Source organism: Balaenoptera physalus (genome assembly GCF_965194825.1).
Source record: "Balaenoptera physalus genome assembly, chromosome: 19".
Lineage (NCBI taxonomy): Eukaryota > Metazoa > Chordata > Mammalia > Artiodactyla > Balaenopteridae > Balaenoptera > Balaenoptera physalus.
Genome location: NC_138900.1, coordinates 8,608,485 through 8,621,647, shown reverse-complemented (window position 1 = coordinate 8,621,647; position 13,163 = coordinate 8,608,485). Strand labels below are relative to the sequence as shown.

General features: G+C 50.3%; 1 protein-coding gene across 5 annotated transcripts in view; it reads right to left on the bottom strand.

Moving 5' to 3' along the window:
- The window catches only part of SLC8A2 (solute carrier family 8 member A2), a 30,937-nt gene that overhangs the window by 14,993 nt on the left and 2,781 nt on the right, over positions 1 to 13,163 (bottom strand). For 4 of the 5 annotated variants that reach the window (XM_082438382.1, XM_082438384.1, XM_082438386.1 and 1 more), the window contains exons 2-3: positions 10,834 to 11,527; positions 5,649 to 6,313 (exon numbers count right to left, since the gene is read on the bottom strand). In XM_082438382.1, the coding sequence (XP_082294508.1) occupies positions 5,649 to 6,313; positions 10,834 to 11,511 (1,343 nt within the window). In that variant the 5' untranslated portion in view covers positions 11,512 to 11,527. The remainder of the gene's footprint in view (positions 1 to 5,648; positions 6,314 to 10,833; positions 11,528 to 13,163) is intronic. The other variant, XM_082438383.1, reaches the window with a different exon arrangement.

The following is a 13,163-nucleotide window of genomic DNA, read 5'->3' as shown; positions in this document are numbered from 1 at the left end:
GGGTGAATGAGGGTGGGCTTCTCCGGGGCAGGAGATGCAGAGGGAGAACAAGACAGAGTTGGTCCCTCCCAACATCATCATCTGATGATGAAGGTCCGATCAGGGCAGGCTTCATGGGAGAAGATTTAGTGGGCAGGAGAGCTCCAGGCAGAGGGAACAGCACATGCAAAGTCCCAGGGTGTAGAGGGAGCCTGGAGTGGTCCACAGCCATGCTTCTCCAACCTCCATGTGCACACGAATTCCCTGGGGCATCTTGTTAAAATGCAGATTCTGGTTCAGTAGCGCCTGGGTTTCAAGACTCTGCAGTTTTAGTTAGCGCCCAAGGGATGTGAATGGTTCTGGTACATGGACCACACTTTCAGTAGCAGGGACATAGGGCCCAGAATTGACCTTGCCATGCTTCTCATAAAAACCATTCTGTGCTCCCAGATATCCCCAAGAGAAAGTCCACACTCCTTAACTTGGCATCATTCAGTCATTCAACATACACTCCCAGAGTAACTGCTGGGCAATGCTGGGAACACGGGAACAGCCCCATGGCAGAGCCATATCACAGTGACAATTACACATCTAGGGATTTAATTACAGTTCATTCATCCAACAAACATGTATTGTGCATCTGCTGTGTGCCAGGCACTGTTCTTAGTGTTGGGGAAACAGCAGCAAACCAGATCAGAGAAAAATCCTTGCCCTGGTGGAGCTTCTGTTCCAGTGCAGGAGACGAATAATAAAACATATAATGTCAGGTGGTGATGATGGTCTGGAGAAAACAGAGGAAGGAGGGTAGAGAGTGAGGAGAAGGAGCTGTGTTAGAGTGGCCACAGAAAGCTTTTCTGAGGAGGTGACATCTGAGCAGAGGCCTGAGGGGAGGGAGCCACGTGGAGGATATCTGGGGAAGAGTATTCCTGTAAAGGGAACAGCCAGTGCAAATGTCCTGAGGCAGGAGTGGGCCTGGAGTGTTTGAGGAACACCAGGGAGGCTGCATCTGAGGGAGCATGGGAACAGGGGCAGATGTCATGGGGTCTTGGTGGGCCACGGTGAGGACTTTGGCCTTTACTCCAAGTGAGATGGGAACCATGGGAGGCCTCCGAGCAGAGGAGGGACGTGAACTGGCTTAGGTTTAAAAGAGCGTCAGTTGTGTAACTTTCTAAAGCACATGCAAGATGTTCTATTATGGGGTGGGGGAGGGAATGAGGCAGGGCCTGAGTCAGGGTGAAAGTTTGAGGGAACAGGGAATGAGTGGGCTCCTCCTGGCAGGGCTGCAGACATCAAAATGACTCTGGGATGTTAACAGATGTCAAAAATCTATAATATCCCCCCTATCCCTCTGTGGGAGGGGCAGAGGGACCCCAAGATTCTGGCAGAGGTAGAACTGGATGACAAGATCTGGATGGAGGGAACAAGGGCTCCCTGTTGGGGCAGCCGTCAGCCTAGGGGCGCTATCCATGGTGGCTAAGGCACCCAGCTGGGTGGGCCGACCTGTGCCAGCTGTGTGATCTCCAGGCAGTTAGGATTCTGCAGCCCTCTGAGCCTCGGTTTCCTCATCTGTAAAATGGAGGCAATAACCCTGTCTACCTCATGGTAGTGTTATAAGGATTGAGTTAATACAGGGGAAACACTCAACAAAAGTTAGCTCGTGATATTTGCACTAGCTAACTAGTGAATCCTAAAGTAATGGCATGTTAGAAGTGGAAACTTAAGGGATAGTAGAATGTTGGGCTTTTAGCACCATCTTTACGAAATGGTTAACCTGGACATCACCAGTAATGGGACACGTGGGCGTCATGTGCCTCCCGGCACCATGCACCAAGGAGGGCACCATGCACCGAGGAGGGCACAGCGTCACCTCCATGGAGTCCTGCCAAAGTGCATCACCTGAATCTAATCATGAGGAAATATTAGATGAACCCAAATTGAGGCTTGTTGTAGTAAGTGGTCTAACGTCTTCAAAAGTGTCGGGGTCATGAAAGTCATGAAAAGGCTGAGGGATCGATCCAGACTGAAGAAGGTGAAAGAGACATGACGACCAAATGCACCATGTGGTTCCAGATTGGATGGGAAGAGAGGGGGTGAAGACACAGCCATGAAGGGTGAGATAGGGACAACCGGGGAAATGCAAACATAGACTGTAGATTGGATCATAATATTGATTCAGTATCAAATGTCCTAAGTGTGATCATCGTATTGTGATGATGGAGGAGAATATCATTATTCGTAGCAGATGCACACTTATGTTTATGGGTGAATGGCCCTGCTGTCTGCAACTCACTCTAATAAAGTGCCACGGTTATTAATATTATTATATATTTTTCTAAAACAAACTTATGGTTACCAAAGGGGAAAGGTGGGGGGGAAGGATAAATTAGGAGTTTGGGATTAATATACACTACTATATATGAAATAGGTAATCAACAAGGACCTACTGTATAGCACAGGGAACTCAATATTCTGTCATCACCTATATAGGAAAAGAATCTGAAAAAGAATGGATATATGTATATGTATAACTGAATCACTCTGCTGTACACCCAAAACTAACACAACATTGTAAATCAACTATACTCCAATATAAAATAAAAATTAAAAAAGAGTAGCATCTCAAAAAGCATATTATTATATATTAAAGAGAGAGAGTGAATGCACACAGGACAAAATAGGAACAATTGGTGAATCTGGGTGGAGGTTACGTGAGGGCTCGCCAGACTATATTTGCAGCCCTTCTGTAGGTGTGAAATTTTTCAAAATAAAAAGTTGGGGAGAATCCACCTGCCAATGCAGGGGACACGGGTTCAAGCCCTGGTCCACGAAGATTCCACATGCCGCGAAGCAACTAAGCCCGTGCTCCACAACAAGAGAAGCCACCGCAATGAGAAGCCTGCACACTGCAACGAAGAGTAGCCCCGCTCGCCGCAACTAGAGAAAGCCGCGCACAGCAGTGAAGACCCAATGCAGCCAATAAATAAATAAATGAAGAAAAAAGAAAGTTGGGGAGAAAAAGAACATGGGGATTTTAGAAACCAGATATCAGAATCATAGAAGGCTAGGTTCACAGGACTCATATTCCCATACTGGGTGCACAAAATCTGAGAAAATGAAAATCTTAGAACCATCAGATCAGAGACTGGTTGGGGTACAGATTAGAATATCAAAATGTGGGAAACCTGGAATCTTAGAATTTTAGACCCTTAGCATGTTAGGATTATAGGGGCTTAAATCTCAGAGTCTTGGAAGAGCTGTGCAGTTTGGGGGCCTCAGAGATCATTATTAATTTGGAGAAACTAAGACCCCAGAGGACCACCATAGCCTAGTGATACCTGTGGGCAAATTAGAAAACGGCTCCCCTTCTTCAAGACACTATTTCCACGAATCTGGAAATTGTCATAATAGACATAGAAATCTACAATGTCCACTATATGAATAGCGCTTTCTTAGATGTGCTGCTCTTGTGCAGTGCACAACCTCAACAACTGTACGTGACAGCCCTGTCTACCCAGACTGAGGCAGGAACTTACACAGGGAACAGGGGGCAGGGCTAAGCTTGGGCTGGAGCCCAGGTGTCCTCCCTCCCAGTCCTGGACCTAAGCTGCCTTGATAAGTGATTCCAGGCCTGTGAATATCAACTGCGTTGGGAGAACAGGGATGGATAGGAAGGTGTCAACTCCTCCTGGCTCTTTGGTTCCACCACTGAACAGCATTTACTCCTTCACTTCAAACATCTCCTTCATGACGTCATTGGCAGGTGAGAAGGCAGCCTCTGATCCCAGCAGGTGACACGTGTACTCGCTTCCTTCTGCAAAGGCTTGGGGCTTTGATGGGGGCAATGCAGACCCAGAGGTGTGGGTAGGAGGGGAGTGGTGGATAGACTGAGTCACAGCAAGCCCCCAAACAGTGAATACCTTTTCTTCAGTCGAAGGAGGCTGGAGATGTAGGATGGGCAGAGAGGATGGAGGGAGGAGGTCATGGGTGGCCAAAGGGATCCCATGCTACAGGATGATGGAACAAAGATCCGTGAACAGCTGTGCTCCACTCAGGGAAGGCTGCGGAGGGGCAGGGTGGGAGAGGTGGATGAGGATGGGCAGACTAAAGGATCCTGGACTGACTGGACTACAAATGTCCAAAGCAGTGGAAAGATGTGTAGATATGATGGGGCAGAGGGGAGCCTGGGCTACCAAAGGTCTTTGCTGAGGCACAGTGGTGGAAGTAAAAATCTGTGAAACAGGGACCTTAGTCTCAGAAAGAGAAGAGTTCGCGGATGAGGGGCTGGCTGCTGCATGATGGCAGAACCAAAGATCTGTGAACAGTTCAGCTTCCACTCAGCAGGTGGAACCCATGAAAAGCTCAGCCATCAACACTCTCTCCCGTATTCTGCTTTATTTTTCTTCACTGTTCTTACCACTCCCTGATATTTTAATGTATTGAATGTATACTTTCTAATGGCCTGTCTTTCCCATGAGAATGTCAGCTGCATTGGGGCAGGGACTTTTACGTCTTTCGTTTACTGCTGGTCTCCATTGCCCAGATTCGTTTCTGGCACATAGAAGACACACAATAAATGCTATTATTATAGGAAACCATGGGAGACTTGCACATCAGTTAACATAACAAAACATACTGTAAACCTATAATTCTTGAAAGAGTGTGGTATGGACAGAACTACAAATACATAAAGAATTTTGTGGTCCCATGAGGACACAGAAGTTATCTATCTTCTTTACTGTTCTCTGTTGAGCCCCTTAAAAAAGTGTCTGTCAGATGGATAAACAACAAGGTCTTACTATATTCAATATCCTGTGATAAGCCATAATGGAAAAGAATATGAAAAAGAATGTATATATATATAACTGAGTCACTTTGCTGTACAGCAGAAATTAACACAACATTGCAAATCAGCTATATTTCAATAAAAATTTTTAAAAAAGCATCTGGCACCTAGTAGGCGTGCAGTAGGAGTTGCTGAACAAGATCACAGTTCTGCTCAAAGAGGGGTGAGGAGAGATACTGGGGCAGTGAGACACAGGAGGGTGCAAAGAGTGGGTAGCTTTATGGTGGAACCAAAGACCCAGAGACAATTTGGACACTGTCTGTCCTTTTATCCCACTTCATTTCCCCCCATCACCTGATGTTTTTATATGTTTCATAGTTTATAACCTTATTGCAACTTGAGGGTAGGGACCTTAGCTGTCTTGTTCACTGGGGTATACACGTGGCATATAGTAGGTGCTCAATAAACATTTTTACTTTACTAATGGTGTGTGGGAGGGTGCTTGTTCTACCGGGTATGATACATATAATGGAGCTATAATAATGAACACAGTGGAGTGTCAAGCACAAGAATGCACAGGTAGAGCATGGTCATGGGAGGAGCAACCCGTGGTAGGTGGACAGCCACTGCTGTCTGTCTTGTCCAGCAGCGTTTGCCAAATGCCTAGAACAGTGCCTGGTACAAAGTAGACTCTCAAGAGTGAATGAATGAATGAATGAATGAATACTGCAGGTCTGCCCATAGCAAAGTAAGGATGGGCGCCAGAGGTAGCCAGGAGACTGAGGAGCCTGGAGGCCGCTGGATGGCGGAACCTATGACCTTCGAACAGCCGGCCCTCCCTGCCCACCCACCCCAGGCGGGCCGGGGAGCACTGCCCGGGACCCACCTGTACTCATAGTCGGAGCCGGCCTTGGCGGAGCCGTCCTCCGTGCGGTAGTCCACGTAGAAGGTGCTGTTGCCCTCGCCGCCTTGGCAGGTGACGGACAGCAGCACGGAGCCGCAGTTCTCCAGGCAGTGGTAGAGGCTGGGCTCAAAGAAGATGCGGCTGGCGCCGTCGTCCTCGTCCTCGCCGGGGCCCTCGGCCAGGGTGGCCCTGCGCGAAGCGTCCACCGCGTGTCGCCGCAGCACGTTGCCCGCGCCCGTCATTAGCCGCGTGGCCTGGATGCGGTAGAAGGCGCGGCTCTTCTGCTGGTGCAGCAGCGCGTAGTAGTTGGCGATGCCCACCAGCTGCTCCAGGTCCTTGTCCGGGTGCTTCTGCTTGAGGTCCTTGAGGATCTGGATGACCTCGCGGCGGCTGGCGTCCAGCTCGCGGGCCTCGGCGGGCCCCGGGCCCAGGCCGCCCACCTCGCCCGGCGCCTCGGCGCCCAAGAACGTGCCGTCCAGCTCGATGCTCTTGGGGGGGTCGCCCTCGGCGCCGATGATGATGCCGCTGCGCGGGTCGGTGCGGTAGCGCTTGTACACGTACTTGTAGAAGAGCAGCCGCTTGTCGGCCATCCAGGCGAACACCACGCACACCGGGAAGAAGACGAGGGTCAGCAGCGCCTCCCACACCTGCGGGCGGCCCCGCGGGTCAGGACCGCCGCGCCGGGAGGGGGCGCGCTCGCAGCCGGTCCGCCGCCTCCCGGCGCCTCTCTTCCCAGAGCCCGGTCCCGGCCGCCACCCGGCGCTCCCCGCGCCCCTCTCCTGCATCTGTCCCCATCTGGCCTTCTGGCTCTGCCTCTCTCCTGTCTCTCTTCATCTCTGCCTCTCCCCCTTCCTCTTCGTGTCTCTGTCTCTCCCCTTTTCCCTTATCTCCCTCCATCTCTGTCTCTGTCTCTCTGGCTCTTGTCTCTGCTCCTCCCTGCCTCGCCCCATATCTCGCTCTCTCTGTTTCTCTAGGTCGTTGTCTCTTTCTGCCTCTGTCTCATCCTCTATGTCAGTTGGTTTTTTATCTTTCTCCCTCTGTGTCTTCCTTTCTTGTTGCCGCTGTCTCCTTGTCTCTCTTTCATATCTTTTGTAGATACCTACCTCTCTCCCGCATGAAATTCTTCAGTTTCCCACCCCACCCTTCTTCTCTCTTTATGTCCCCCCCCCTTCCCCCGCCCTTCCTGTCTCTCTCCTGGTCTCATCCATCCATCCATCCATCCATCCATCCATCCATCCATCCATCCAACCAACCACGTTTTGTCACACTGAGAACCACAGTTAGCTGCCCCAGTGCCGGGAACCCAGACATCCTATCCCCAGACATCCTAAGCCACCACCAAGCCAGAGACACGTCCCCACCGTGTGGTCCCAGCCCCTGTCCAGGGGCAGAGCTGGTGTCTCTTCTTGCCTCTCTCTCCCTCTGTCTTTTCTCTCCCTGCTCCATTTCCCCTCTGCCCCTCCTCACCCGGGATGCCTCCACTTCTCCAAAGCCTACCCATCACCCAGGGTCTGTCCTCTGCTCACCTCCCCAAACTGTCGTGTTCCCTCCCCCCCCGCCCCCCACCAGTGAGTACAGCCCTTGCCAGATTCTCCTTCCTTAGGATTTGTTTGGCCCTTAGGGACCAAAAAGACTCTAAAAGAAGCCCAAGTTTGGCTCGTTGTCTGACAGCCTCATAAAGCGAGTTCCCATATTTACATGCTACCGCCCCAGAGAGACAAGGCAATGCTGAGTTTAGATCCTGGTTCTAGAAGAGGAATGCCTGGCCCAGCCTCTTGTCTGTAAAATGGGGACATCCCCAAGATTGAATGAGCTTATGTACCCCTAGCACTTAGCCTTGTTGGTTATTGACACATGGAAAATACACAAAACATGAAATTACCATTACCATTATTATTATTACTAGCGCTATTATCTTGGGCTCATTGAGGTCTGGGACTCAAGTCTGCCTGTGGTCTGGCACAGGCCCAGGCATGTACAGGAAACATCCACCAACACGTGACAGCTCGCCTTGAAATATTCACGTAAAGACTCATATGCTACCTTTCTCATTAAAGATAAGGAAGAAAAGATGAAAGAGTATTTACAAATCAGATGGCCCCAGAGGTGTATTTAAAATGAGCCTGGTAAGGAACGATCTTTAAGCTCCGACTGCCACAGGCCCTTGTCGCTGTGTTTACTGATGGTTCAGAGGAAAGGCAGGACTTGGAAATAGTACCACACAAAGCCACCAAGCAGGTTTGTGAAAAGAAACTGAATTTTCCACGCAAGCTGTAAAATGAACTCTTGCCTTGTGCTCATTGAACTGGCCACTGTATATGCTGTGGGCGATTCTCTCTTAATCAGAAGAGAGATCTCAAACACCTGAGATCGGCTTTCTTCCCTGCAGGTAAACAAAAGGTGATTCTGATAGATTCACATCTGCTTTCTAGCGCATCCCCTACAAATGGGCTCACGGGCTTGCCCACCCTGAGAGGGGAGCGAGACACACCTTCAGGTCTCAGCGGACAGAACGCCCCCAAGAGGGGGTGTCACAGATCTAGGGATATTTATGGGTTGCCACCATAACTGGGGAGGGGGATACGGTCCCAGCCTGGTGACATCCAGCGACTCATGGGACAGTCCCACACAATGCAGAATTGTACCACGTCCTGCCTGACTTCAGAACCTCCCACTGGACGTTCACGTCAGCGAAAACCCTGCTTATGATAATTGGAGTCTACCCTCCATTCTGTTTTATATCCGTATGAAGTATTTTCCTGTATGGTTTAATGTACGCTGAATATGCCTGATTTCAATCTCATGGCTACCCGCTCCTCTGCTGGTCTCCGTGCATGGGAATGGTTTCTGATTTTTTTTTCTCTTAAACACCAACTTGTTCATTATATGTAAGGAGATGCCACCATCTGGCTCTTCGTCATGCCTTTGAAGGTAGTCATGCCCAAGCATTTACATGTAGAAATGCAGATGGTTCTATTAGATATTACTTTCCTTTATATCATGGTCTGGGCATTATACTGACTTCTGGGAAGCCAACAGTGTAGGGAAGTTTGTTAACGGGAAGAGGAGCTCAGGAGCCTGTCCCAGGCTCGCTGTTCTAAGCCCTTCCACATGTAGCAATTCAACTGATCCTCATGCAGCCCTCTGAAGCTGGTACTAGGATGACTGCCTGATTACAAGTGGGGAAACTGAGGCACAGAGCAGGTAAGGAAACTGCCCAAGGTCATACAGCTAGGAAACAACAGAGATGGGATTTGAACCCAGGCCTCGGGTTCCAGAGTCCAGGCACCAAACTCCGAGGCTAGAAAACCTCTCTCCTATTAGCTAAGAATTTCACACCAGCAGAATAAAGGGGATATAACAAAATTTGTTATAAAGAGGGAGGATTGGCTATGAAGGGTCCAGAACCAATGGTCTACTTCAACCCCTTCTATCGTTCAGATGTGTAAACGGAGGTCCAGAGGGTACAGGCTTTGCCTGACGTCACACAGCATTTCTGGAGAAAACCCAGAGCCAGACCCATCTCTCACTACTCCAGTTCGTTGCCTCTAGGAGGGAATGGCATCATCTGTAGCTCATGCCCGTTCTTTCGATTATGTCATGAAAACATCCCAAAAGTCTGGTCTCCATTTACTCCTGAAGAGATCCTCCATAGCCACTTCTCTACCCAGAGCTGTGGCATTTTACACTCTCTACCCTATGTCTGAGCCAGCTCCTTCTCAGGGGAAATCTCTCCCTCTCCCTATCCCATCCCTATCCCACCTCCCACCCCTGGTGTCTAAAATTCCTTTCACAGTTTCGGTGTAAATCCTTGTCAGGGACCACTTTGAAAACCCAAGTCAGAAGAGCATCCTTTTTTAATAGTGCCTGAGAACCGTGTGAAGCATCGTTCTGTACTTTTTGCCATGGCAGCCAGGAAACTCAGCATTACAGTAGTGAGTCAATCACAGTAACTGTCTCTCTCCCTTTCTCATCCCTGTTTTCTGGTGCTACCATCTCCCCATTTCCTCACTGTGGTTTCTAATCCCTCAGATCTGCCTTGATATCATCTGCAAAGAATTTTTGTAGCTCTAACTTTAGATCCTTCCTGGAAAGAAACTATAACTGGCAAAACATGACAGATATGCATGAGTATATTATACGTACGTGTGAAGGGATCCTGGGTAGGCTCAAATAAATTATGCACGTGTGTGAGCGAATTAAGCCAGGCCCATGAATACATTATGCAAATGTAGGTGGTGGTCATGGGGGCTGTGGGAAATAAATTGGGCAAATGTTTTAAAGGAAGACTAAGCAGTATGCCCGTTAAGACACTGGATAAATGAGAGGCAAATGATTATGTGAATGTGGGTGTAAATTATGCAGCTGTGGGTCTAAATTTTGTCTCACTATTGGAATAAATTATGCAAAGTGGTCTTTGCAGTGGGCTGGGCTTATACCTAGGTTGGATTGGATGTGAGTATGAATTACAGTGAAGTGGCATAAATTATCCTAACATCAGAAATCAATTATTAATAATGAATGAATTATGCAAACCACGACTGCATATCTGGCAAATACAGAGCTAGATTACACAGATGTGGGCATGGATCTATGCAAAATCCATGGGTAAACTATGCAAATTGCACCAAGTTACACCAAGTTACCCAAGTTAGCACTGTCAGAAAACACAAGGCTGGATTATGCAACTGTAACGCAAATTATGCAAATGGGGGATGTCTTATTGCCAAAGTGGAAATAAATTATGCAAAAGGCAGGGAGTATAAGAAAACATGTGTGACCATACCTGGCAAATACCTGGCTAGACTGTCGTATGCATTACACAGATCACTAGGACTCTGTTAGCACATATGGCCCCCTTGTGAGAGTTCTGGATGGGCATATTGCAAAATGGCACCCCACACTGGGCAGATGAGCCCTTTCCAGGACCTGCAGTGCCATCCAGACCTGGCTTGGGAGCACCCACTGGACTGCAGTCCCAACTTGCCCTCTCCGGCCCAATGCCTCTGTGCAGTGCGTGACCTGCACAACCGTACCTGGCGGCCCTCTCAGATGTGAGCATGCATTTCTGCAAATACAGGCATTGACTCTCCAAGCCCGGGGAGCCACCCCTCTGGATTTTGCTGACATACATGCACCAAGGAGATGTCTGTGGGTCCTTGCTCACCTGGACCACACCCGGGGAAAAGACGGCAAGGATGAGATAAAGCCAGACGTAGGCGAAGATACTCCAAGAAGCGGTGACAAAGAAGACTCTCAGGTGCTTGATCTTGCGGCTCTCACCAGCTGGGATGACGTAGATGCACACGGCAATGACCACAAACATGTTGAAGGCAGCGCTGCCCACGATGGTGCCCGGGCCCAGCTCGCCCGCCTGGAAGTTGTGGCCGCAGACCTCAATAACAGACAGCAGGATCTCAGGGGCCGAGGAGCCCAGGGCCATGAGTGTGAGGTTGGACACAGTCTCATTCCAGATGCGGACGGTGCCCACGCTGGTCTCGCCGTTGGACTTAGTGATGGTGATCTCTTTCTCCTTGGACGTGATGACCTCGATGGATGCCATGAAGCGGTCGGCAATGATGGATACACCCAGGAACATGTAGACCATGGCCACAAAGTAGACCACGGCCCGCGCGGCTTTGTCGCCCAGCGACGGGTCATCGGGCTCCCAAACGGGCAGCAGGACCCCTGGCTGGCAGCGGTTGGAGCCCTGGCAGCCCCCCATGCTGCTGGCATCGCTGTCGTTGGCTGGGGGAGGTGGCAGGGAGGGGGTCGGGGTGGCCGCCCCTGAGCATGGGGGAGTTCCCAGGAGGAGTGCAAACCCCACCAAGGCCAGGGGAGCCATGGAGGGGGTCAGGGTCCTGTGGGGGAGGAGGAAGTCTGGGTGAGGGGAGCAAACCCCTCCCTGTTGCTCAGGAGTCGAGGTTCATTGGGGTCGGAGAATGGGGGAGAAGCTGAGGACTAACAGAGGAAGGAGAGAGACTGGGGGAGCCAAAGAGAGACAGTGATTCAAAGAGGGTCACAAAGAGACACAGAGAGCACCAGGCAGAGACCAAGAGAGAAAGACACAGAAAGATAAAGACATCATGCACTGCTGATGGGAGTCAAACCACTGCAGGAAACTATAGCTGAACATCAGGTATCCTAGGACTCAGCAATTCCACTCCCAGGTATGTACCCAAGAGAAATAAGTCAAGTGTTCGTCAGAAGACACATACACACATGTTCGCAGCAGCTTCATTTATAATGGCTCCCCTCTTGAAACAACCCAGATGCCTATCAGCAAGAACATGGAGAAGTACATGGCGGAATAGTCATGCAGTGGAATATTATACAGCACTGAAAAGGGAGCGGGCAACTGATATACCCAACAATGCAGATGAATCTCACAGACATGCCATGGAAGAGTGAAGTCAGGCGCAAAAGAACACAGACTGAATAAGTTAGTGGGAGAGGCAAGGGGCTGGGGAGCCCTCAACTCATTTTGTGATTCCTATGGTTTCCAACTAGGTGCTTGGAGGGCTCCTGCTTGGGATTTGGGCTGTGGCAGGTGCTGGGGTGTTTGTCTGTCTGTCTCAGGTAGGGCTGGGGAGGGGCTGCTGGAGGGTCTCTCTCTCACATCCTTCCCCGCAATGCTGGCAGGTGTCTCTCTCCAGCATCCCCGGGTCTCTGGCAGGTGCAGGATTCCTTAGAAGCTGTGACATGAGGTCCTAGGTTGGGCTTTCTGACCCCACACCCACATTTGTGGGTGTGGGGTGAATACTTCTCTTCCTGCCTCTGGTCCTGGGTTCGAGTGGCTATTTCTGTGTCTAGGTCTCCTTTAAAAATGCCAATCAGTTCACATCCTCCCCTCTGATCAGAACCCTCCATGGCTCTGGTCTCACTCAGAACACCAAAGCCCCTCCCCGTTTCATAAGGTCTCGCACAATCTGGCCCCCTCATTCCCTCTCTGGCCTCATCTCTCTCTCTCTCTCCCCCTCCCTCACTTGGCCCCAGCTACACCACCTCCTTGCTGTTCCTCAGGCAAGTTCTTGCTTCAGGGCCTTTGCACCTGCTGTTCCCCCTTCCTGGGACACTCTTCCCCACATATCCGCACCCTCTTCTCCTTCAGCTCTCCACTCAGATGTCACCTTCTGTGGCCACTCTGTTTGAAATGACACCATCTCACTTTGGAGAGTCCCCAGCCATTTCACAGAGGAGAAGACCAAGGCTCAGAGAGGCTAAATAACTTGCCCAACGTCCCCCAGCACCCATTCTGCAGCTCCCAGTTTCTCTCTCCAAGAGTGGTCCTGACTTCCAGCTCCCCTGCCCCACCCTTGTGTTGCCATGGTAACCCCGTAGCCTATAAAATGGGACTGAGAGAGGAAGGTAGGGGTCCTCAGGGCCTCCACCCTCCCGGACCCCTCTCCTGGCCACCAGCCTCAGTTCTCCCAGTAACGTCCATTTCTGTCTGAAAAGTTCTTCTCACAGTCTAACCCACAGCCTGCCCCCAACGTA